Source organism: Monodon monoceros, unplaced genomic scaffold (genome assembly GCF_005190385.1).
Source record: "Monodon monoceros isolate NGI ecotype Baffin Bay Population unplaced genomic scaffold, NGI_Narwhal_1 Super_Scaffold_20, whole genome shotgun sequence".
Classification (NCBI taxonomy): Eukaryota; Metazoa; Chordata; class Mammalia; order Artiodactyla; family Monodontidae; genus Monodon; species Monodon monoceros.
The window spans coordinates 42,440,980-42,467,734 of record NW_021703777.1 but is presented as its reverse complement, the minus strand read 5'-3'; the positions used below and the strand labels follow the sequence as shown (position 1 = coordinate 42,467,734).

Genomic DNA, 26,755 nt, shown 5'->3' with positions numbered 1-26,755 from the left:
ATTCCCACCACCACCACCACCACTCTCAGAGGGCCGAGGCTTTAGGAGGAGGCGGGCCGGGCCGCGCTCGGAGAGGCGTTGCCACTTGGCGAAAGCGCTCGGGGCTGCGGGGCGAGGGCAGGCCGGAGAGGTTTCCAGGCAGGCGGCGCCGCCGTAGGGAGCGCCCAGACCAGCAAAGAGTTAAAGGGAGGGGACGTGGGCTGTCACGCGTCACTGGGCAGATTATGTGCAGCAAACAAAAAGTGTGTGTCTGCGTGCCAGTCAGTCACTGCATCGGGTCCATCTGTACAACTCTCTCTCTCTCTCTCTCTCACTCTCCCCTCATTTCTCTCTCCACGTCTCTCCATCTCTCTCTCCTCTCTTTAGGCAGAGCCTACAAGACAGCAACACCAACACCTCTTGACATGGAAATACATTGATACAGTAGGCGAAAGAAACACTCGATTGCATCTCCCGGTTCCAGGTGGCCTTATTTGGGCAATTTGATCCTGACCTTATTCCTGGTAAGCCTATTTGCATTGATGGGAGAGGAGGATGGGAGGAAGGCAGGTTTGGTGGGGAGAGTGGAACATTTTGTCCGCCGTCTTCTCATTATCCAGAAAGGGGGGGGATAATTATTGACGGGATCTCTACTGCCAATAGGGTTATACAAAGGGAGGAGGGGTGGAGAGCCCTTTGGCGAAGAAGCCAGCGACTGGGGAGCGCGCGGCCGCCAGACAATGCCTGCCTACGGGGGAGGGCGAGCGGCCGGCGGCAGCGACGGCTTTCGGCGAGCCCAGCGGGCTCTGGGAGGATCCCCCGGGCGTCTGAGAACCCGGGCTTAGAGGAGGATGCAGAACTGTGAAAGGTTAGGTGGCAAAGGCGACCGCGCGCGGGCGGCAGAGCCCAGGCTCTCGCCCAGCTGTATTGTGACCGACTCGAGGCTCGTGGCGGCCGCCGTGGCGACGCGAACCCCTATTAGCGCGGCGTAGCGAGGATCTTTTCACCGTATTGTTAGGTAGAACTGCATTTTAATGATTGGTCCCTGCTGTTGCCCGAAGTGACGGGGCGACCTCTCGGCACAATGAAACGCTTGTGTGAAAGAGACTTTTAAATGGAAGAGAAAAATTGGAGCATAAAACGCTGAATTGAGGAAATTGAAAAGGAGAGAATAGGATTCCGTTGAAAAGGAGGTTCTGAGAGATTCTGAGGGATTTTTTAAAATGTATTTAAATTTGCAGTTGGAATCAGAAGGGCTACCTTGTGTTGGGTAAAATGCCCAGGGATAGATGCTGTAGCATAATAAAGTAAGTTTCTACTGTATGGATAATTTCTCTTATTCCTGCCTGGCATATACAGCCCATACTTGACATTTGGGGGATGCAGCAGAGTGAATGGAAAAGAGGCTGACCAAAGTTTCATTCTCTGTTAGCTGGAAAGAAAAAAAATAAATAAAAGCACTACCTTGTAATCACATTTGCAAGATTAATTGGTTAATAGACATTAAGATAAAAATGAACATGACTAATATTATTCCATGAAGAACAGCTTCTGAGGAAAAGAATTAGGTTTCCCTTTCCTGCTACTTAAATTGTACAAAATATACTTAAATAACTGCCTATGGAGACGTTATTAGGGAAAAAAAACAACTTGGAGGAATCTCTTAATCAGTCAGAAAGAGTAAACAATGCAGTTAGTTTAAAGCCACTTTAAAATTTAAATATGTTTTGTTTGTTTGTTTAATGATAAGTCTTGTGTGTGTGGGGGTGTCCAGTGGCAAAGAAAGGAAAATGTCTCCTTATGACAGCTTAATAATAGAGAGCTCTCCATCGGGGCATCACTTTCTGAATTACTGCGGATTAAACAGCTGGAGAGCCCACCGAGGTCTACTCAAGCGGGGCTGCCCCCTCTTGCCCAGACAAGGTCCTATCTGGGGGAGTGAGCATTCACCAATCATTACACACGCGGTATTTCAGACTGGGGACCCTTCAGTCCTGCCTTATACCTGCACACTTCATGAGGCACATGCGACTCTATCCACCCCCTTGTATAACAAGGTAACTGGGATTCACCCTCATCCATAAATAAGCGTGTCGAGAAAAAAATAATTACCTCCGCTTGCTGCTTTTAATTAAAGCCCTCAGAGGGACAGTGTTGGATTATGGAAATGAGCAGACACACGTCCCCTCTTGTAGGCTGCAGAGAAAGGTTAGCTGACATGGAATCAGTGGCCCTGACACTCTACTTGAAATCCATTCGCCATGCTCTGCTGTCTCCGCCTGCTCGCAAATGCTGCTCCCCTCTTTGGAAGAAAAAATAGAATAAAATCAGCTCCCTGGCACCCAGTTCAATACATAAGAGTAGAAGAGAGGAGCTTTCTCCCAAGGGTTAGAAGTTTCTCTCAGTCTGGAAAGTCTATAGGCTAGTAAAAAATCCTATTGTTCTTCCCTTCTTTCTCCCTCCCCCCATCCTCCCCCAAGGTAATGAAAAAAGCGATCTTCTCTTTCCTAGCCCAGTTTTTCTTTCTCTCTAGCAGTCAGTCCACTCTGAGCTCCCCATCACAAGTTTTTTTAATAATTTTTAAAGGAAAAGAAAGTACTCTTCATTGGCATCTTTGTAATATGCCAGATTTAATCTGCCATTGGCTTTATTTTTGAAATAAGAGCGATGCAAAAACCAGGCAAATTCAAGAAAAATCTGTCTAGTAGTCAAAACGTTCTGCCTGGATTCATAGAGGCAAAAGGAGTAATGTAACTCGTTTCAATTGTCCTGTGTATCTGTCTTCAGTGATGGAGGATTCGGGCATCCAGAGAGGCATCTGGGATGGAGATGCCAAAGCTGTCCAACAATGTCTGACAGATATTTTTACCAGCGTTTACACCACCTGCGACATCCCTGAGAATGCTATATTCGGTCCCTGCGTCCTGAGCCATACTTCCCTGTACGACAGCATAGCTTTCATAGCTCTCAAGTCCACCGACAAGAGAACGGTCCCTTATATCTTCCGGGTAAGTCTTGGCCGATGCTGTGTAGGGTTATGAAGGTAATATCCTTTTGAAAATGGACTAAGAATCATTCTAATGGCAAGCTGAGACAGGTTCTGAATGTAGAAAATGCAATGATACGTGCCATTCTATTTTACACACCAAAAATTAGAAAAGGAAAATTAAACTCAGAAGTATTGTCAACTGGTTTTCCAAAATAAGTGACAAAAATTGATTTTGAATGCCAGATATGTCTAAATCAGTGCCTCAATTCTGGGCTTTCCTGGAGATGAACACCACTTCCTTAACATTTTGGGAGGTTTCACTAGGGTTGAGGCTATTTGCATACTAAGTACTTGCTATAAGTACTTTTATTATAAATATTGGGTGCATTTGCCTTCCAATCCCAGAGGCCTCTTGTTCCCTGGAATATTACTCTTTCTGGTTAAGCTAGCTAGTGCCTAGAGTTTGTATTTAAATAAAAATGTTAATGTTTTGACAATGAAACATCATTAAAGTCATATGTTTGAGTGTGAAAAGTCCTCTCACTTCCTATTCTTTCTTTACAAAGAACTATTAATTGTTTAAGCCAAAATTAGGAAGATGAGTGAATGCCACAGAATAATTTTTAAAACCTAAGCCTGCTTTTTACTTCTAAAACAAAGAAAATTCCCCATACTTTTGCAACGTGATATAATTTAGCAATCAATTCTCAAGAGGTTAACACTAATTTGAATTGTAAGAAGAAATTTGCTAATTTGGTGTTCAACCAATATACGATGACTTAAATAATCTACATAATTGATGCAGCTTTCTAGGAACATTATCTTGCCTGCTGGCCACAAACATGAGGATGGCTGTTAACTCGGGTCAAGTTTTTGGAAGCTTGACCTCAGATAATTCTTTGGGAAAGAATAACAGAGGAAATGGCCCTGGCTCCTGTGGCTTCATTCTCTCACAAGAGTTTCCCTCCCTCATCCCCTTCCTTCTTGTATTCTTTCTTTTTTCTAAACTGTAGGTAGACACCTCAGCGGCGAATGGTTCCTCAGAAGGTCTGATGTGGCTGCGTTTGGTCCAATCAGCCAGAGATAAAGAAGAGCAGAACCTTGAAGCCTACATAAAAAACGGACAGCTGTTTTACCGCTCTCTCCGCAGGATTGCCAAAGATGAGGAGTTATTAGTTTGGTACGGGAAAGAACTGACTGAGTTACTCTTGCTCTGCCCCTCTAGATCCCACAGCAAAATGAATGGTAGGTTGGCTCTCGACCTGCGTCTGGGCCCTTAGCTAGCGGGGGAGCGACGCAGGGAGCGGCGGGGCTCACTCTGGCGCCTCGGCGCGCCTTTCCTCCCTTGGAGTGCCTCATAGGGAGCTTCTGAGATATAGTCCGGAATGAAGCTGGGACAGCTAGGTGAGGATAACTCGGGGCACGCTTGGCTTAATGACTGCACTCCCCTCAAATCATGAGGGAAAGTTAGATCGGGTCTTTCACGATGTTCTGTACTCAGGCACTCAGGCCCTGAGAAGCGAAGGTGGCTTTGTGAAGGGGGTGATGGCAAACTGGCCTAGAGACGATGCTGAGTAATCATGTGGTGTGTGTGTGTGTGTGTGTGTGTGTGCGCGCGCGCGCGCAATTGTGTGTATGTGGTGTTTGCTCACTAAGCAGGGTCGTCCCCTTACACATGCCTGGAATGCAGCCAACGTTTCCAGTTTGAGTTTCCCTATGTGGCGCATCTGCGCTTCCGCTGCCCCAAGAGACTTCACAGCGTTGATGTGAGCCCCCGAGAGGAGCAAGGCAGCGGCGTGGGCACCAAGGATCACGGGGGCGGCGGCGGCGGCAAGGACCAGCAGCCGCCGCAGCCGCAGGAGGCACCCTTGGGTCCCAGCCCCAAGTTCTGCAAAGCCGGCCCGGTCCACCACTACCCGGCCCCCTCCCCCGAGGGCGGTAACCCGCCTGCGGCGGGCGGCGGCGGCAGCAGCGCGAAGCCGTCCACGGACTTTCACAACTTGGCGCGGGAGCTGGAGAACTCCGGGGGAGCCAGCAGCTGCTCCCCAGTGAGGAGCCTCAGCGGCTGCAGCGACCACCAGGGGGCGGAGCTGAGTCCCGACGGCAACGCCGCGGGCGTGGGCAAAGGGAAGAGGAAATTCCCGGAGGAGGCGGCGGAGGGCGGCGGCGGCGGCGCGGGGCTGGTGGCGGGCCGGGGCCGCTTCGCCGAGCGGCCCCCGCCCGCCTCCAAGGAGGACCTGGTGTGCACGCCCCAACAGTACCGCGCCTCGGGCAGCTACTTCGGCCTGGAAGAGAACAGCCGCCTGTTCGCGCCGCCCAGCCCGGAGACAGGCGAGGCGAAGCGCAGCGCCTTCGTGGAGGTGAAGAAGGCGGCCCGAGCGGCCGGTGTGCAGGAGGAGGCGGCCGCCGACGGCGGGAGCATGGCCGCCGAGGAGCAGGACGCGGGCGGCGGCGGCTCCTCCACGCCCGTGGCCGCGTCGCCGGCTGGCTCCGAGAAGCTGCTGGCCCCGCGGCCCGGGGGAGCGCTGCCCGGCCGGCTGGAGGGCGGCAGCCCGGCGCGGGGCAGCGCCTTCACCTCAGTGCAGCAGCTGGGCGGTGCGGGCGGCAACGGCGCAGGGGGCGGTGCAGGCGCTGGGGCCGCGGGCGGGGCGGGCGGCGGCCAGGGCGCAGCGTCGGACGAGCGCAAAAGCGCCTTCTCACAGCCGGCGCGCTCCTTCTCGCAGCTGTCCCCGCTGGTGCTGGGCCAGAAGCTGAGCGCGCTCGAGCCCTGCCACCCCGGAGACGGTGTGGGCCCCACCAGACTGTACCCCGCCGCCTCCGATCCTCTGGCCGTGAAGCTCCAAGGAGCTGCGGACCTGAACGGAGGTTGCGGGTCTCTGCCGAGCGGCGGTGGTGGTGGAGGCGGCGGGCTGCCCAAACAGAGCCCCTTCCTCTACGCCACCGCCTTCTGGCCCAAGAGCTCCGCCGCCGCGGCGGCCGCGGCGGCTGCGGCCGCGGGGCCCCTGCAGTTGCAGCTGCCCTCGGCGCTCACGCTGCTGCCGCCCTCCTTCACCTCTCTGTGTCTGCCCGCGCAGAACTGGTGCGCCAAGTGCAATGCCTCCTTCCGCATGACCTCCGACCTGGTGTACCACATGAGGTCGCATCACAAAAAGGAGTACGCCATGGAGCCCTTGGTGAAACGAAGACGGGAGGAGAAACTCAAGTGCCCCATTTGCAATGAGTCCTTCAGGGAGCGCCACCACCTCTCCAGGCACATGACTTCGCATAATTGACACGGAAAGGACTCCAGCTTTCCACGCGCGCACACGCACAGTCGAGCCTTGCAGGAGCAAACACACGAGGACATCCACCACCTCCTTGTGACCTGAAACATCGCACCCAGACACACACACACACACTCACACACGTGCTCTGCCTCCCCCAACCTTTACATCCAAGTGCTTACCCGTGACCTACACTACACACACACACACACACACACACACACACACACGAGACAAGATGGTGGATTTTTGATTGGGTGGGGTGTTTAAGAGGTTTTCTTTTGAATGCACGTATTTTCACTTTCCTCAAAACAAAGTACATTTTTAAAAATGTCATATATTGCAACATATTGATGCATTTGTCATACGTTTCTACTTAAATTATTAAGCACTTACGATTTAGATGGAATAATATGTAAGGGCAAAATTTATTTTAGATATAAAGTAAAGGAGGAGGGTGAGATGCTTTCTGCATCTCGATTACAGTTTGTGTTCCTACAAAAATAAGCAAAACAAATAAAAAGAGGGTCACCATTCAATTTAAGTTTCCAGGGGGAAGTGCATGTATCATGAAATGATTATGGACTTCAATGAAGAATGTCATCATTATGTAAATATGTATTTCCTTTTAATACAAAGTGTAATTTTGTGCCAGTGAAATGGAGTCTGAATAGTTATGTGTTTCTTTTATCCCTGGAAAGATTTATTAAACTTTATATAGATTATCTGGATATGTTGGATGCTTTGACAATAAATGACTATTTTCTTCAAAGCAATTATTGGGAAGGTGTTTTAAAATGTTTTTTGTAGCTAAGGGCTACACTCTGAGTATATACCATATATTTTCATTGAGTGCCCGAAAAGGAGGGGAAGAAACTGCAGAACAGAGGAACGATAAACCCTACCCTACTTGTATTATTTACTCTAAGCCAGTTTTGAGCCTAAAAGTGAGAAGACAAAGTCTGATTATTATTTGGAAAATCTTTATCTGGAGAGTGTTGAGCTTCTTGATCAAAGGACAAATCATCTAAACAAAGATGCCTGCCATGAAGCTAACCTGTGCCTGGGATGTCATCATTCTTTTCAGCAGCAGGATAACTAGCATTTTCACAAGTGGCCAAAGACAAATAATTTTCAGACCTGGATCAGGGACACCAGGTGAAAAGCCCACTTTAGGTTCTACTAGTGATGCTTACATGGAAGAGTATCTTGTGCTCTAGAACCCTTCAGCTTTCTGTCATTACCCATTAAGAGACTCTATGGAGAGCTTCTTTAGAAACCGAGGTGAAATGGCCATGGTAGTGTATGTATTGGCCCAGTTTTCCCTGCACAGACTTGAACAGCTGCACAGCCTCTGGAAAAAAACTAGCCCTGGAGCATTACAATACAGAAGACCTTGAGAACTTTCCTCCTCTCCCTGCCCTTTGTCTTATGAAATGTCCCTCTGTACTCTTCATATAGTGACAACAGTTCTGAACCAGAGCGTATGTATGTAGGTGTATGTGGTACGTCCAGAAACCATTAGATGCAAAACCAAATGAATGATGATCCTTTAGGTCTTAGGGTAGCTTGTACTTAATCCATGGACATCTTCAGAGTCACTCCATAGGTGCTCTAGAAACCAATATTACACTGTTTTATCTATCACAAGAGGTGTTCTTTCCCATTTGTAGTTCCTTCCTTCACATCTTGCCAACCCTCCCCTATGTCAGAAGAAGGATATTTGTGAAAAGTTCTGAAATGTGAAACTTGCACAAGGTCTTATTGCAGGCCTTCGATGGTTTTCCCTAAAAGGATTTTGAAACCTTCATTATCTTAAGAGGACTACATAACAAGTTACCATTAGGCAGGTAAAGACCAGGGGTAAGGCAAAGAGATGTATCCATAGTGTGATTGGTGGAAAAAGCAGGTTGACTTTCTTAAGATTATCCAAGTACTTTTTGTGCTACATTTCTTTGAGGCCTGATCTCACTTTTCCTAGGCAACAGTTAGGTGATCTGAAACACTAATCCCCAGCAAAGTGTGATGAGAAGAAAGAACAGTCCAAAATTCCCGTTCTAACTCTTCTCTGCATGACGAGTATGACCTTGCATCATTATTGGTATCATTAATTTACCTGCATTTTGGTTTTCTTATCTGTACAATGAGTGAGACAGGTTCTGCTATCTTTAAAGCACTTCTGGCACTGGAGAATTGTTTTTTCTAATGGTCTAATAGGCTCCAATTAAATCTAAAGGAGGCTTTCTAGAGAAAAGGCCAAGATTGCTTTGGAGTAAATTTGATGGCAAGAAGTGAGAAAGATATTTGGAGGTAAATGGAAGGTGGGCCGCAAGAGATCCTTAAACCACTATGCCTGAGAGGCTGACTAAATTGTCCATGCCTGGAACACTAGTGGATCTCTAGAGCAAAAGTTTCTTAAAAACCAACCAACCAACCCAGGTTGCCTAGGGCCTAACTTAAAAACAAAAACCAAATAACAAACAAAAACCCTGGAATGCCCCTTTGTTTCTGTCCCATCCTTCCAGAATCTTCCTTTCACTAGTTTTATTACATGTTGGGGATTCAAAGATGAACTTAGGTCTACAGAAACAGTAAGTAAATACTGCTTTTTGAAAAAGACTTCCCCATAGTGTAGAATCTTATTTTTTGAAGAACGCATGTAGACAATTTTGAGCTCCCCCTGTGTTTTCCTTTATATGGTCATTAATTTAATCACACAATCAGGAAGAAAGCCGAGCCTTGGCTGAGCTAATGCCCAGGCAATCCAGGTAGGTGTGTTAATGGCAGACACTTTAGGGCTGGGCAGTTTTGCTGACCAGTCTGCTTACAAGACTTTCTTTGGCTGGAAGCAGTAGGGGAAGGGTGCCCAAAGCTAGTTTTGCCTTCAGCCAAGACAAACTGCGAAATGTTTTATTTTAATGTTGCATTTTCAAGCTTTTGGATGTATCTTAACTTTGTCAAATGAGAGTTTCTAAAATCCCATAACCCCACTCATCTGCCAAGCTAGCTGAGGTTGCTGGCTGAAGCCGTAGGCGCAAGTGTCTGCACCCAGCTGCGGAGCAAGCAAGGTCACAGGGTCATGCAGGCTTGGAGCAGGCTGGTGCCGTGAAGTCCAGGCTGGGGGCCTGAGCTCCGAGTGCCTGCCGAAATCGCACGTCCCGAAGACTGGGGAAAAGGCAGCTCAAGCGGCTGCCGCACCAGCATTTGCTGTGTCCCAGTCAGGGGCAGAATGCTTGAGATTGACCCGGCGCCTAGCGTCTGCTATCTCCAAGCGTGCTCTCTGCGCGGATTGCGAACCCCTCTCCTCTTTGGGCGTTTGCGAGTGGGAGGGGGGACGCCTTTATTTTCCCAAGATGAGCTTGCAGAGTGTAGCTGACGCGTACAGGCGTGCGGAAACCGGAGGGTTGGGGAAAGAATGCACGCACATCTCTGCACCTGTTCGCAGGCGCTGGAGAGCCGAGACCGAAACCGGACCCACCTGGGAAAGTTCCCAAGGTCCTGGGCCCACTCCTAGGCTCTGTGGCTCTCCGAGGCCCAGAGGACCTTGTGTAGCCTTCGCGCCCGCGGGCCAGCCCGTTTCGAGCACGTGCTGCCGCTGCCGCCGCAGTCGGGCGCCTCGGTGGAGGTGAAGGGACAGGGGTCCAGCGGCATGGCGCATTTCTCCATCCCACTCCCGTCTCTGAACCGCTGTGCACCGCCCGCTTTCCGTCCTCTATTAAGTTTGCCCTCCCCGCAGCTTATCTCTTTAGGCGCCCTGTCCAGTGAGCGTGACCCCCAGCGCGGAAACCTGGGACACCCGGGACAAGTCATACCCAGAAAACGACCAGGAAGTGCACGCCCTACTCCCCCGACTCCGAGGGCCCCAAAGCGGCCTCGCCTCGTGAGTCAGGGGCTTCTCCTCTCTTTCTCCATCCGTGTCCATGATCGGCCCAGACTCCCTTCCGCCCGCTAGGACCGTGCAGCCGGCTCGGGTGGAGGAGTCCACGACTGGTCTGCAGGGCCCCGGGCAGATGCCCTTAGGGAGGCGCACAAGCCCAGGTCTGTGGCAGCCCTCAGCCCTCGGTGGCGCGGAGACTCGGCGCGTAAGCGAATCATCGCCGACCGACCGACCTAGCGCGGGCAAGCGCGGCGACCGAGGATCCACGCGCAAATCTAAAAAAGGCTTTAGATTTCTTTTTTCTCCCCTTGCCCAATTCCATATTCTGCAATCGGTTAGCTTATTCTGTGGTATCTCCCGTTTCCCCTTCCCTCGATCCCTCCTGACTTCCACGCTCTTTTCCGTCTCTTAAGTACTTCTGGAGATTTGAGATCTTTCCTGGAGTTTTATTAGGAAACCCCTCTTTGCTGATTCTCAATCATTCAGGCAACTAACTCCTATGACAGTCTCACCAGACCAACGGGAGACTGCACTGTCAATTTACTGGGCATTGAGGACTACTGCACACCCTACCCGGGTTTTCAAAGAGATGGGCAAATGCCAGTACCCACCCAGACAGCCCCCCCAACACCGCCCCCCACATGTGTGTCGCTTCTTGAACAGTTCCTCCAAGGAGAGGAAGCAGCCGTCCTGACTTTTGAACTGATGTGCTTTTGGCCTTGCTTGGAAATATTGTCGTCCCTTGAAGGTGCAAAAATACCTCCAGGGGGTGTAGAAATACCTCACACCATTCCCAGTTCAGCCCAGAAACTGAACTGGGGATGGGTGAGAAGCTGGGCCACCTCCTTTTCCTCTTCCAAATGCGTTTTAGTTGACAGGTGGGCCATGAAGCCTAGAATGATGAGGCAGAAACATAAGTGTTAGGCCGGTGGACCTGAGTGCCTGCTGGCTCCATAATCTGGCTGGGCGGGCAGAAGGGGCACTCTCTGGCTCTCTGCTTCACAGATCCTATTCCTAAGGCAAATTTTGCTTTTCTTATTTTAAATTGGACTTAAAACTTTTTAGAAACATGTCTATTCTCCAGGACTAGAGGATGAAGAACCTGAAGTAAAAGTTCTTATAAAAAGTTCTTTTTAAAAACTCTCTAGGTTTAGAGGTCTGGTAAGGTGTTCTACTTGAATAGCTAACCTGGTTATGATAATTGTTATTTACTTATCCCTTTTCAAGTTATGTGTGTGTGTGTACTGGAATATATATGTATGCATGTTTGCACACATAGTATATATTTACACATATATGTATATATTATGTGCACATATATGTATTCACATATACAAATGTACATATCCATTTTAGTACACACATAGACACAGAACTGGTAGACACTATTCTAAGTACTTTTCATATGTTGACCTGGTTTAATTCTCACAACCTACCCAGGAGGAAACCTCCTAAGGGTCCCACTCCATCAAGTTTTAGGATTGTGTTGTTGGTATGGCTGTCATCTTGGAACAGAAAGCTGAGATGCAATACCAGAATGTAATGGAAAGAATAGTGGCTTCTAAGTCCGAAAGCCTGCCCGAATTTTGTGACCCTTCCATCTATGTGTCTCAGTTTACTTTACTTGAACTTGTGAATAATACTACCTGTGGGTTTATCACACAGATGTGTCTTGAAAAGCAAATAAAATCGTTCATGTAGAAGCTTTGATACTATTATACACGATTGACTTCGCAGTTGGTGAAAGAGATATACTTTTAGCCTCAACTTATCTTCCTCAGGTGGTCAGGAACCTCTATAAGAAATCCTCAGGAACCACTATAAGAAATCTTCTGTGGTCTTGACTTTCTTTAATGATCTTTGCTCATTTTTAAGCACAGGTGGGAGTAACAACTGGTTTGATTTTGTGGATGTGTATTTAACTACTCAATGCTTCTTCCTTATGTCCCAAACTTACAGAAGGGTCACTGAAAAAAATATCTGAGAAATAAAATCAAGCAAGCCATCCAGGGATATGTAGTTTTAATTGCCTTAGTTAGAATAATCTTAAACTATGAGTACCATGTGTTCCCGGCACTTAAAACTTATATGCAATCAAAACACTAAGAATGAAATGGGCTATAAGAGGAGTCCTAGCTATAATTTGCCTTGCTGTAGAAAAGATGATCAAAATGTAGAAGAGTAGCCCATTTCTCTTCCTGAGTACCATGTAACAAAGGGCATCTTGCTTAGAAAGATGTCTCAGTGCTTAATGAAGACAACTCTGGGTCTGCAGATCATGGGGATCCATGAATGATACTAAAAAATGAGTCAATGTCATTAGAAGGGGGCTCTGACTCCAGCTCACGTTTTTTAGTGTCTTTAAATGGACCTTGAGCTAGAATGCATTATTTTATTGTACATTTCCCCTCCTTTATAATGGAGATTTGAAGAGTAACTACACTATCTTCTTCTCTTTCCCAAATCTTCCAGGGAGTAAATTCTTCAGGGAAATATTAAGAGCCTTTGTAAACCAAGAACAGGAATGAGATTTGGAAGAAAAAATCATAGGAGAAAAGTAACTAACTCTATCAGTTCTTTGTCCCTTCACTTCTTTTCAGATGTCTAGCCACCAATTCCAAATTTCTTTCATCCCAGCCCCCCCCTTTTCTTTTTCTGGAGAAAAGCTGGACTGTGGGTTTCAGAGGAGAAATCCAGAAAACAGGCACACCCTTGACCAGCAACCCAGAGCACATCTTCTTTGGGGGAATCTTCTTTGGAATCTGGGAAAATGTAGCATGATTACACTTTTCTCTGGGGATTCATCTCAGCTGGGTGTGCCGGTGTTACACTATTGCTTGTAGAACTCAAAGTAGACTTTTCAGTATTTAGTAACTTTTTTGGTGAAGCGTGCAACTTAAAAAAAAAAAAAATGCATTTGATGACTTTTTTCCCCCCAGACAAACAAACGAAGTAAGATCTGTTTTCCCCTCTGGCAAGATTTCACTGGGTCTTTGAAAAAGAAAAACATAGCCAAACAGCGACACCCAGCCCCCAAAATGATGCAAATCATGCAGTTAGAAAAATCTTAGTATCCATAGGATTCTCTAGGTTCAGGGGGTCCAAAATGGAGGTGGAGGAAAAAAAAAAAAGGAGGAAATATTACTGCAGGGTCCCTCCTAGAAAGAGGGGTAAATCAGACTTCTCCATTAAAATCCTTTTGGAGAGAGTGTAAGTTAAACTATTTGCTTTAGCAGGGCTGGATAGAGGTAAATAGTGAATGCCATGAAGTTTATCTTCATGGACATTTAATGTGCTCTCTGAATTCCATCTCAGAACCTCTCATCCTCAGTTACCTCTGCCTTATGGCTTTATTAGATCTCCCTTAGTCCTTTCCCCTCCAGCAAAGAGATGGTAGAGAAAATTCCCACCATTATGAATAAACAGGAAGAAAAAAATTTGAATTGACTTGAAGGTATTTTTTCCTCCGTTTGCTTTTTGGGGCTTCATTTCTAATTTTGGAACAATCTAAGGAAAGATGAGACATTGGTATGCAGAGGTACTTCTCTTTGGGGGTGATAATGCCTAAGACTGCTTTCAAATCAGAGATCTTTGATTTTGAGACTGCACTTGAAAGTGTTTATTAAGCTTGCAAACATGTCTAAACTTAAAACCAGGGAGATATTTAGAAAACCTACCTTTCAAAAATCTAATTCCACGCATAGTAAAGATAATAGCATGGTAAGACAAGTTTCATCAAGTTACAAGATTGCCAGCAGCTCACATCTGAATTTCTTAAATCCTTTAAATATTCAAAATACATCTATTTTGGTATTAAGGCAATTTTATAGCAGCTCAAAAACAGGAACCTGGGATTTCAGATAACACAAATTTCTCTTTTCTGGGATGGTGGCTTTCCTTTGAACACATTTCAGGAGAAGAAACTTAAAGTTTAATATGTACAGTTTCTGAGTCCGTGTCATATCGGTTCTTTACAACAGCCTGTTCAGGGACCCAGGAGCATAGTCAACTGGAAAATCAGGTAAAGATACTGAGAAAAAGAGGACTTCTGTAACAAGTTCACAATTTCATTGACTCAGTGAGAGAACAGCTCCAAAAGAAAGTAATTCCCAGAAACTCACATTCTCAGAAATTTTCATCAGAAATGATAGAAAGAGCTATCATTTCTATCATTACTGTTCTATTAAAGAGTTATTAAGAGCTCCCAGAGCAGAGGAAAAGTAATATCTTTGGGATTAAAGAGGCCCTAGAGAGAGAGAGGGAAATCTCTACATCACCTATGTAGCTGTTAAAAATGCAGATTCTCAAACTCACCTCCAAAAATTGAGTAGATCTCATGAGGGGCCCAGAATCTTGCATTTTAAATAGTCATTAGGTGATTCTAGAGCAGGTGGTTCTCGATGCACACTTTGAGAAATACAGTGCAGGGGTTAGAACAGCAACCAGCCCTATAGAAACTTAAAGTAAAATGTGTGCGTCCTCAGTCTAGAAAATTGCTCTGTTTCTGAAATACTGAGGCTAAATTGAATTATAGTGCTATGAATATACATTAAATTTAAAAAAACTCTTCAGTGATGCTCTATCTTTGTTTCAGATCGATTTTTTTCCATTTCCGGTGTTTCATAACATGTCTACATTTTGCTGTTCTTTTCTCACTCAAGTCTTGGTCACTTTGAACAACAAAACAATATAAATGCATAAGAAAGCCTCTGTTAAAGAAAACCTTTAAGCTAAATCTTTATGGAAAAACTTTTAACTGTTCTTGGATCATCACCTGCTGAGGGGTTTAATTTTTATTTGTTGGATTTCGATACATTAGGTTTTCTAAAATCATGTCACAACTTACTTGTATATGTGTGTTCACAGCCTGCACCAACTCATACTCTGACCCCAAGCTCCTAAAAGCCCTCTTTACCCATGGATTTTGGATAGGTAATAGCAGCAGAATTGAAAATCTCTTGAGCTACCTGTTTGCTCCCTGTTCCAGATGACCAATCAACCACTGCTGCTTCTCTTCTGATGCCCGCACAGAGGCTGCCGTTTCTAATGGTGAGTGATTCTAAGCCAACGACTCCTGCTGCAGAAGCTACTGGTGCCAGGGAAACAGTCTCCACCATTGGCTTCATCTCCCTGAATTTGCTAACTCGTTACTACAGCTTCTACCTAGGACTCAGGCCTAAATCTGAGGAGGTGGCCAGCAAAGCCTGGCAGCACGGTGGAGGAGGAATGCAGTATTCACAATAACCCATCAGTTCTGATGTTGCCCATTGTCACTGAACACAATACAGGCTCTTTTTTTTTTTTTTTTTTGCGGTATGAGGGCCTCTCACTGCCGCGGGCCTCTCACTGCTGCGGCCTCTCCCATTTCGGAACACAGGCTCTGGACACGCAGGCTCAGCGGCCATGGCTCATGGGCCCAGCCGCTCCACGGCATGTGGGATCTTCCCGGCCCGGGGCACGAACCCATGTCCCCTGCATCGGCAGGCGGACTCTCAACCACTGTGCCATCAGGGAAGCCCTGGAATGCATTTTTAATGGAAATATAACTGTAATGAGCCTGCCCTATTGGGCTTCTAAGTTTGTCAGGACACGCCTGAATTCAAGGGTAGATGCAGTCTAATACTGGGACCAGAGCTACAAGATCGTTTTAATGTCCACACAGTGCTATATTAGAACAGAGAATCCTGCTAAAAGTTAGATTAGATTTCAGATCTAACATCTAATCTCCTCCTTGTTCTGCCGTTCTCTAGCTGTGTGACCTTGGATGAACTAACTTTACCAAGCCTCAACCTTTTTACCTGTAAAATGAGAGGGTTAGACTAGATCAGAGCTTCTCAGACTTTTGGGTTCATAATAATTACTAGGGCACCTGATAAAAAAGACATGGCTCCATTTCTGGAGATTCAGAATGAAGACAGCAATGGCCCATGTGTAGGAATTTGCATTTTAATAAACCCTCTGGGTGATTCTCTAACCGCCTTTGAGAAATATTTGTCTAAAATCAGTGATTCTCTACTCAGGTCTCAGAAATGATTGGGAAGTTTTTTCAAAATACTCATGACTGGTCCCACTGCAAATTAATTCATCAGAATATCTGGGTCTGGGAACAGGCATTGGTGTGCTTTAAAAGTTCTTCTGTGTGGCAAGGGTCAATAATCAGTGGATTAGGTAATCTCTAAGGTCTTTCCTTAGCTCTAGAACTTGGACTTTCAATCTAGGATTTTTGGTTCTACCACAATACCTCAGTTTAGAAAATGGGGCATTCTGTGTATACAGACTTACTCGTTGTTATGGTCTGAATTGTGTTCCCCCCTTAAATTCATATGTTGAAGTCCTAACCCTTAGTACTTCAGAATGTGACTATATTTGCAGATAGAGCCTTTAAAGAGGTAATTAAAGTAAAATAGGGTCATATGGGTGGATTCTAATCCCATATGACTGGTGGCCTTGTAAGAAGAGGAGATTAGAACACACACAACACAGACGTTCAACCATGAGAGGACACAAGGAGAAGGCTGCCATCTGCGAGTCGTGGAAAGAAACCTCTGAAGAAACCAACCCTGCCAACACCTTGATCTTAGACTTCTAGCCTCCAGAATTGAGAGAAAAGAAATGTCTGCTGTATAAGACCCCCAGTTTGCGCTGTTTTGTTATGGTAGCCCTTGAAAGCTAATATATTAGTCTAAGTTTTCTGAAACTTATCTGACTTTAAAGAAAATAGGATTTGTCTTATTATTCATTCAGAACCAACTTATATCTAGTATGGACACAAACTAAACACACACACACACACACACACACACACACACACACAAGTGATTTAATAAGTTTTTTTTTCAAAATCTTGATGGAAGGTAGGCTATGGAAATAAGTGAAAGCTATGACCTAATCTTGAGGATGATGTTTTAAACAGGACTAAGAAAATTTTCAGTGCTTTTTGCTACTAACAATAAATAACAAACCTGATTTCAATTAAAAAATAAATCACTACCAAATTTTTAATGTGATCATGTAAATTTAATGTAAATTTTAATTATGAGCATGTGTGAAGCGAAATTTATTAATTTTAATTCTGGGTTTTATAAGACAACCCTGTTCCCTATCTTAATACATCTTTAATTCCTTATGCCTCTTTTTTAAGGTTTCTTTAGTCTTAATTTCAGTTGGGTCAACTAAAAAGGAAAACTACTCAAAAAAAGTAATTTTCATCATACCCTGGAAAAACAAATTTAGACTGTAAAGAAAAAGATATATTGCCACCTAGTGGAAAATAGGCAGAATCATCTGGTTGTAATTTAGGTTTAAACTACAAAATGGTTAGTACAAGAAATGTTTTAAAATGTTTTTTGATCATGAATAATTACGCTTTGTTAATGAAAGGATGTCTTCCATGTTTAGCTGCAATACCACCTTTGACTTTTATATATTCTTTACTTTTATTTAGCAACTTCTCATACACATGTAGTATATGCTGCTTGATAAAGTTGAACTTAATCTTTATCAAAGATATTTAGCTAAAGTGACAAAAGAATTTACAACTAAATATTAAATATTTACCACCCACAAAAGTCAGTAATATAGTAAACAACCAACGTAAATATAGCTGACTGAGCTTGGGCAAGTCACAGCTCTGGACTGTTTCCTCATCTAAAAAACTGGGGTTGAACTACATGATTTATTAGACATTTTCAATTCTAATATGTTCAGATTATATATCTATAATACATGCTTATAGTTATTAAGGTCACGGTCTTTTTAATAATTAGGAGAGTACCCAAACTTGGTTTAGGAACCAGTGTTGGTGAGTTAATAGGTGTATGTCTTTGGAGTAATGTTTCAGCACAAAACTGAAAGAAGCTTATTAATGGGAATGAAGTTCCTATCTATTTATTTGGTTGCCAGGTTCCCAGGGTTTTTTTTTTCCATAAGAGTAAGATGACCTGGCTAATTTTAACTTCAACAATTACATTCTATGCAGCTAAGTTATCCTTGCAGCTTCTGTTTTGATATAGCATCCTTTATTGTTTCCTGTCCTAAACTTTTAGGAAGTTGCTAGTAACTGATTTACTGTTGCTGACCTTTAATAAGCATGAAGGATAATATTAATTACTTGGTAATTCTGTAGGTCTTTCTTACCATAGGCCAGGGAAGGAAAGGAGAGTTTAAAGATGCTTCCCTTTTAATAGCCCTTGGTACGTAACAAGAGTGTCACAATCCTTAATTAGTTAACCCTACTATGTGTATGCCCTCGGAAAGGGTCCTATTTCAGGTGATGTAATTCAGGGAGCTTAAGTTATCAAATTGTTTTGGCTCAAATTGTTGGATACAATTTCTTGCTGTACAGCATTAAGGTAGAAGTCTTTCCCTTTCAAATAGGATGGATTTAATGTGCAAATGTCATTATGTCTATAGGAAATAAGGAAGCATGCTAAGTTAGTAGGTGTCGTGAAATACTACAGATAGGTAGTTTGCTATAATCACTCAACCTTTAAATAATTAATTGTGAGAAACTGCATTTACATGAGCATTAAGAAAATAGTTAGAAGACATAGGAAAGATTGATATCAAACTTCTGTTCGATGCTTTATCCAGAGATAAGGCCCTAGGGAATGCTAATTGTATTATTTCTAGTAACTTCCCTTACTTGTCCCTTTTTCTGTCCCACCCTCACCCCCCAACAGAGGCAAGAAAGGAAAAGGAACAAAAGAGAGAGAAATGGCTAATTTTCCAGGGTACATTTATTCTAATAAAGTCACAGAAAGTTGCTTCTGACAGCTGAGAACAGAGAAGACTCTAGTGTCTCAGTTTTTCTTCCTAGAGACTCTTTTTGTGTGTTCTCTTTAGTAATAATTGATTCTTAGGTGCATATTGTGATACTTTTTGCCCATTTTACCTATTCTATTTTCAAACAAGCAAAACTGAAGAAAAATAATGTTCTAAGTCTCAAATATGTAGCTAGAAACTACCTGTCTTCTTAGAACGCATAACTGTTTCTCCTCTATTGCTTTTTCTATATGAATAACCAGATCCACCTAGTTTCAGAGGTAAAAATTTCAGTTAATAGTGTGAAATACTCTTTATTCTATCAGATTACATGGCTGCTTCACATCACTTTCATTATCAATGTCACCAGCCTGTTATATATCATCAAATTTCTCAGTTACGTAGGTAGTTTCAGCAATAAAATATGAGAGAGGGGTATACTGCATGCTTGAAACAATGGTTGGATGTGACAAGGACAAATTAAAGATCATGACACATGTCATTAGGGAAGCAGTCTCTATAGGTTTGAAAAAAACTAGCAGATTGATCTATGACTTAAATTTCAACATAATTTAATATATCTGTTCCTTGAACAGATACATCTGTCAACTGATTACCATTATTATTCTCTTTAAGATAGCATTTTCCCCTGCACTGTAGTGGAAGAGTACTAAAGAACATATGAAATAATGAGATGATTCCCGCTCTAGGAATCTATTATTAAAATATTCCATTTCAACTAAAGAAGGTATCCTAAGTACAGACTCATGGAATGGGTACTTTGTAAGGTAACTTTGCTTTGACTGCATTGATTTTTTCCTTTTTATTATCCAAATGCACTTTCATTTGATACACATTCCAGGGAAGCAGAGTTTAAAAAGTCAAAGGTTTTTTGACAATAAATGAAAAGAAATTTTTGAAGTCGTACATGTTAAATTCCAGGCATTTTCTATGGCTCCTGATAGAAAGAAGTTGTAGTATAATGAAATAGTTTGGAAATACTGCTCGTACTTAGAATTCAGAGAGAGTTAAGATGGAAGAATGTCCCAGAAATACAGGCAAAACTGACAATAGTTCTTTCTGATAAAATATTGGTCTGCTTAACAGAAAAATGTTTTATTAACCCTCAGTTCTATTGAGCACATTTATACGTATGCATGATAATAAGCTTATTTATATTCAACCAAACATTCATTTGGCAAGCAGCCTAGAATATTCCACTATTCTAAGAGTCAAACAAATGCCTGAGAGATTCAAAGTCTTTGTTTCTTTTTCAGTATCTCAAATCATAACAATTCTGTGCCTTCTTGTTGCTGCACTCTGTAAAGCATATTAATTGACAGACTACACAAGCTGCCTAAATGGCTTTCTCTATCTACCTTAGAGGTAGAGCCTTCATTTGGGGCTTATATATGATATTTTTAACACCTCTGTGTATTTGAGTGGATGAATTTGGCTTCTAGGCGGACTGAAAAAAGTCACAAGTTTTTATTTTATTTCATCTTCTTAGAGATTTTTTTTCTTTTGGTTCATTGGTGGGAAAAAACTTAAGTCAGGGTTCAGAATTTTTGCCTAGGCAGCTAATAAGAATGATTACTCAGATATTGAGACTACTGATGACCTAAGGAATGACCATTGCCCTTTCTTGCTTTTCTAGGTTTTCTGACTCCAAAAACAGGTATCAGAGTCAGAGAGACCATAGCATTTCTTCTCGGTAGTTGTCTGTGCAGTATGTACTGTTGGCAAGTCACCTTACTTTTCCGAACCTCAGTTTTCTCCCCTGTAAAGTGGAATACTGAAGACCACATAAGGTTGTTGTAAAGACTGGAGATAAAGTTTGGAAGTCCAAGTCACCTAGTAGGCACTAGATGCATAAAAATTATTTTCATAACCCCACTTTCTAGGTCTTTGTGAATTTTCCATTTCCTTGGGGTTACTCAACTTTATAAACTGTTTTCTCCCTTTTGTGAATGAAGGGAGGCATCTTCGGTACTCTATGTGTACAAAGAAGAGGATGTTGCTGGGAAACAATGAAAGGAGATTTCCTAGGATGCAGGCTGTTTCTTTTCCTGAGAATTGCAGGTGGGAAACTAAGACAAATACAGCTGGAGCCTGAACCACGGACTCCTCCACTTGACAGAATAGATTCCTTACCTCCCCACAACATCTTTCGTAAAAATCCACTCCCCCAGACTCCTCTGGAAGTTCACTACTCCAGAGAGCTCCCTTCCCTGGTGGTCTGGTGGAGCCCAGGAATGCTGGCCTTTAGGGCACACAGACCAGACCTGTTTGCTCACTCAGACTCAGAGTGAGCAGCATGGGAGGTCTTGATAAGCTGGCTTCTTAAGCACGTAAGGCACGTTCCGAGCACTTGTATAGGCTGGTGAGACAAATTGTCAAGTGGTCGCAAAGAAGTCTGTATTCAAAGAAAAAAAAAGAATAAAAGCAAGGTTTTTGTTAGCATATTATCCTATTAGAGCCCTAAAAGATGATTCTATATAGAATATTTTCAGATCTCTACGTTTAACTTTGGAAAAGAATTATCCTATCTCTTTAAATAGCCTTCCAGTTCTCCTTTTTTCCTAAATTACCTGGATGCTAGAAGAATTTAAACCAGGAAAGATGAAAAATTCGTGGCTCTGTAGTTTTCATTCTAAAGGAATTGAGTAAAAAGGAAAAACAAAACATGAAAAATAGATGAAAGTAATACTAAGCTTACACACCCCATTCCATTTTAATATTTCTCTGAATGGGTGTGGGGTTGAGCTACAAGAGGTTTTCAGCGGTTACTGAAATCTTATTAGTCCCATAAAACTATATTATATTAGTTAAAGAAGACCTATAAAGTTCTCCTTCTAAAAATCTCCTCACCTCAAGATGATTACTAATTTACAAATTTTCAGAAATTAATTTTTAATTAATTTTTAACTCTAATCAAAAGTTACAGTTTCTCTGGGTTAGAAAGAGTAAAATGATCATTCCAGGAATTTTCTATGCTCCTTGGAACTTGCACAGAATTTCTATGTTTACTTGAAAATACAGTTTCTGAATATATTTGCTTTTATATTCAAGAAATTTCATCTTAACTTTTTTTTGCTCTTTGGGAAAAAACGGTTCTTCTTTTTTTTAATTAGAATATATCGTAATTTTTTTGGGGTGCCTCTCACTGCCGTGGCCTCTCCCGTCGTGGAGCACAGGCTCCGGACGCGCAGGCTCAGCGGCCACGGCTCACGGGCCCAGCCGCTCCGCGGCACGTGGGATCCTCCCGGACCGGGGCACGAACCCGCACTCCCTGCATCGGCAGGCGGACTCCCAACCACTGCGCCACCAGGGAGGCCCCCTATATCGTGATTTTTGAAGAGAAATATCATCTTTAACTTGGTGAGAACCTCTTCTACTTTTACTATTTTATCACCCGACTGTAAATCAACATCTTGTCTCCAACGTGTACTTTTTAATGAACTTCCTTCAAGATCCTGAAGTCAGGAAACAACTGGTGCTGGTTTGTGGCACTTATTCATCAGAGGATTTGAGCCCCTGCAGAGGATCGGCCTCACTTTTTTAACTGGAGTATAGTTGATTTACAATGTTGTGTTAATTTCTGCTGTATGGCAAAGTGATTCAGTTATAAATATATAATTCTTTTTCATATTCTTTTCCATTATGGTTTATCACAGGATACTGAATATAGTTCCCTGTGCTATACAGTAGGTAGGTTCTGGCTGTTTATCAATTCTATATATACTAGTTTGCATCTACTAGTCCCAAACTCCCACTCCATCCCTCCCCCATCCCCCATCCCCCTTGGCAACCACAGGTCTGTTCTCTATGTCTGTGAGTCTGTTTCTGTTTAATAGATAAGTTCATTTGTGTCATATTTTGGATTCCACATGTAAGTGATGTCATATGGTATTTGTCTTTTTCTGACTTACGTCACTTAGTATGATAATCTCTAGGTCCATCCATGTTGCTGCAAATGACATTATTTCATTCTTTTGTGTGGATCAGCCTTATTTTATTTATTTTTTAAATAAATTTATTTATTTTTGGCTGCGTTGGGTCTTTGTTGCTGCGTACAGGCTTTCTCTAGCTGACGTGAGCGGGGGCTAATTTCTATTGCACTGCACGGGCTTCTCATTGCGGTGGCTTCTCTTGCTGCGGAGCACAGGCTCTAGGCGCGCGGACTTCAGTAGTTGTGGCGTGCGTGCCCAATAGTTGTGGCTCACAGGCTCTAGAGCGCAGGCTCAGTAGTTGTGGTGCACGGGCTTAGTTGCTCTGCAGCATGTGGGATCTTACCGGACCAGGGCTTGAACCCGTGTCCCCTGCATTGGCAGGTGGATTCTTAACCACTGCACAAACAGGGAAGCCCCAGCCTTATTTTAGAATGTGAGGGACCAGCACGTGGTGTGGGTCAGTCTTGCAGGTGCGCTGTTGACTGGCAAAGTGGGAGGTGAAAGAAATGAAGCACTGGGCCCACAGAGGCAAGTGCTGGTGAGATCCTATCACTCATTCCTTATAGATCTAAACCGTGTCTGTCCTGGTCCGACTGGAAATGCATTTTTGGCCGAAAAACGCTATTCCATGTGTGAAAAGTACTTTTTAAACTTTATTTATTTATATTTTTAAATAAATTTATTTATTTATTTTATATTTATTTTTGGCTGCATTGGGTCATCGTTGCTGCGGGCGGGCTTTCTCTAGTTGCCTCGAGCGGGGGCTACTCTTTGTTGCAGTACACGGGCTTCTCATTGCAGTGGCTCCTCTTGTCGTGGAGCACGGGCTTCAGTAGTTGCAGCACACGGGCTCAGTAGCTGTGGCTCATGGGCTCTAGAGCGCAGGCTCAATAGTTGTGGCGCACAAGCTTAGTTGCTGTGCAGCATGTGGGATCTTCCCGGACCAGGGCTTGAACCCGTGTCTCCTGCATTGGCAGGCAGATTCTTTTTTTTTTTTTTAATGTCGAGCTTTATTAAGTATAATTTACATATGATAAAGTACAATTGGATTAGTTTTGAGAGATTTATATAGTCTTGGAGCCATCATCACAATGTAGATAAAATATTTTCATCACTCCAGAAATTTCCATCAGGCCCCTTTGCAGCCAATATCCTTCTCCAACCCCAGGCGCACAGAAAGGTAATGAATAGTTACCTACTGGATACAGTGAGTTCTACCGTCACTGCAAGTACGACAGAAATCTGTCACTTAATCCACCAAACACAAAATACACCGGAAAAAAGGACTACAATAAAGGAATTGTCAATATGCAGCATGCCAATTTGTGACCTTGTAGCACAATTACTGCTTGGCCTTTTTCACTTTCTTGGTTGAATCCAACATCCATGGAACTAAGCCACCTTCATCCTTTAAGGGAATAAGTCCCCACAAAAGGCTACTTACGCTAGAGAAATTATTTTTGCACAAACATACTCCTTGGGACCTATCAGATCTACTAAAACTTCCAAGACTCCTGTACAAGGCTCCCTAGGCTAATGAAACACTGCCCTGTAACAATGCTAGTCTTATAAAGCTGACAGAACTTTGCGTACATTAAGCTTCTGTAAAGTGTTAGTTTCTGCTAGCAAAACTGACAAAATATTATGTATTTGTTCTACTCTCCCCTTTTCATTTCTTGAGCTTAAGTCAGAATACCAAAATAAGTTTGGCAAATGAATCCCTCAAAATACTTTGTCACCTGCTGTATCTGGAATACTTTTTATCACTGTATCTAATGTCATATCAACCTGCTCTAGACTGAAAAAATAAGCTCATTTACATGAGCTGCTTGAATTGTGAATTCTCTAGGATACTTGGACCATCGTGGTCCAAATGAAGGCACTGTCCTGTGATGCTTGAAATTCAAATGACTTTTATTTAAATTGAAAACAATACTTAAAACTGCATTTAGAGTCAAAACCCTTTTGTTTATAAAAATTATAAGGAGTATTCCTAGGTAAGACAAAGTTATTACTCGGTTAACAAGACCAGATTTGACTTTGGACTTTACTCTTTGAACAAACTGTAGAATGGAGAAAAAAAAAGTTATTTACAGAAAACAATATCTACATATGTACTCAGAGGTACAAAGACAAAACAGACTTAAGTATGTGCTAGCATCTCAGAAAGAGTTCTCAAAGAGCTTAGTTTTATTTCCTTGAATTTTAAGAATGTCTAAGATCCTTCTTCATCCTCGATCTTGGGAGCCAAATATACTTTAAATGTCTCATATCAGCAATTTTATACTCTACAACAAGGGGTACATCTGCAGACATACTGAGTGTTACTGTAGGAGAGAGTGGAGTGGCTTTTGTAAAGAAATTCAGGTACCTCAGTGCAAAAGTTAGCTGAACTGGTTCATTTGTGTCTATGGTAACAGCCTCCTCTTCTTTATCAACATTACTCGTTTGTGACAACTTAATATTTCCATTTCCAAGTTCTCCACTTGCAGAAAATTTCACTCCATCTTTTGCACAGGAAATTACAACAGCATCTCCAATATGACTGAGATCTCGGCATATACGTGCAAATTCACCAGAAGGCATCTTTACTACACAGCTGTACTCTTGTTCTGGAATTCCAAGTTGTTCAACATCTAAATCCATTAACTTCATTTCATAGTCTGAAACCTTTTCTTGATTTGGAGCTTCAAATACAAGTGCCAAGGTGTCTGCATTATCTTCAGCCCTTAGTGTAATGATGTCTTCATTGCCAGCACATTTCAGTATTTTGGACATGCTGGTGAGGTTCACGCCCATGGCCAAGTTGCTGTCGCAGCGGTAAGTGTCGAAGCCCTCGGAGCGCAGGGTGAGCTACACCAAAGAGACATGGGACGAGTCCATGCTCTGCAGGTTCACGCCGCTCGAGCTGATGTCCCAGCAGGCCTCGTTGATGAGGTCCTTAAGCGCCTCAAGCACCTTCTTCAAGATGGAGCCCTGGACCAGGCGCGCCTCGAACATGGTGGCGGAGTCACAATGACACGGCTGCTGGCGGAAGGAAGGAGGAAGGTGTAGCCGGCTTAGGCTTCAGAAGATGAGAGCGAGCGGCGGAACTAACTCACGAATGCTTGAGACGGAGAAAGCCCACAACCAGCCCGCAGCGCCTGCAGCAATTTAATCGGCAGGCAGATTCTTAACCACTGCGCCACCAGGGAAGTCCTCTAAAGTTTATTTTAAATATATTAGATTATATCAAGAGAATTTATGAACTCTTTTTGAAATTATGATTTTTAAATTTTGAAAACAATCAAAATAAATACATTATGTTACTAAATCTGTTTTTAAGATACACTATCAAGGTTCTGTGTCTTCAGCAACTTATATTCATAATAAAAATTTTTATTTTTTTCAAAATGCAAAACTTGTTTTTAAACATCTTTATTGGAGTATAATTGCTTTACAATGGTGTGTTAGTTTCTGCTTTATAACAAAGTGAATCAGTTATACATATGCATATATCCCCATATCTCTTCCCTCTTGCATCTCCTTCCCTCCCACCCTCCCTATCCCACCCCTCTAGGTGGTCACAAAGCACCGAGCTGATCTCCCTGTGCTATGCGGCTGCTTCCCATTAGCTATCTACCTTACGTTTGGTAGTGTATATATGTCCATGCCACTCTCTCACTTTGTCACAGCTTACCCTTCCCCCTCCCCGTATCCTCAAGTCCATTCTCTGGTAGGTCTGTGTCTTTATTCCCGTCTCGCCCCTAGGTTCTTCATGACCATATTTTTGTTGTTTTTTTTAGATTCCATATATATGTGTTAGCATATGGTATTTGTTTTTCTCTTTCTGACGTACTTCACTCTGTATGAGAGACTCTAGATCCATCCACCTCACTACAAATAACTCAATTTCGTTTCTTTTTATAACTGAGTAATATTCCATTGTATA

General features: G+C 43.3%; 1 protein-coding gene and 1 pseudogene across 1 annotated transcript; one reads left to right on the top strand and one right to left on the bottom strand.

Moving 5' to 3' along the window:
* Positions 1–263: 263 nt before the first annotated feature.
* PRDM8 (PR/SET domain 8) lies at positions 264–7,007 on the top strand. Its single transcript, XM_029235881.1, has 4 exons — positions 264–503; positions 2,767–2,987; positions 3,982–4,213; positions 4,628–7,007. Exons 2-4 carry the CDS (start codon positions 2,769–2,771, stop codon positions 6,238–6,240), a joined length of 2,064 nt encoding a protein of 687 aa, XP_029091714.1. The 5' UTR covers positions 264–503; positions 2,767–2,768; the 3' UTR covers positions 6,241–7,007.
* An 18,032-nt stretch (positions 7,008–25,039) lies between these two features.
* Positions 25,040–25,824, bottom strand: LOC114903036 (annotated as a pseudogene).
* Positions 25,825–26,755: the final 931 nt, after the last annotated feature.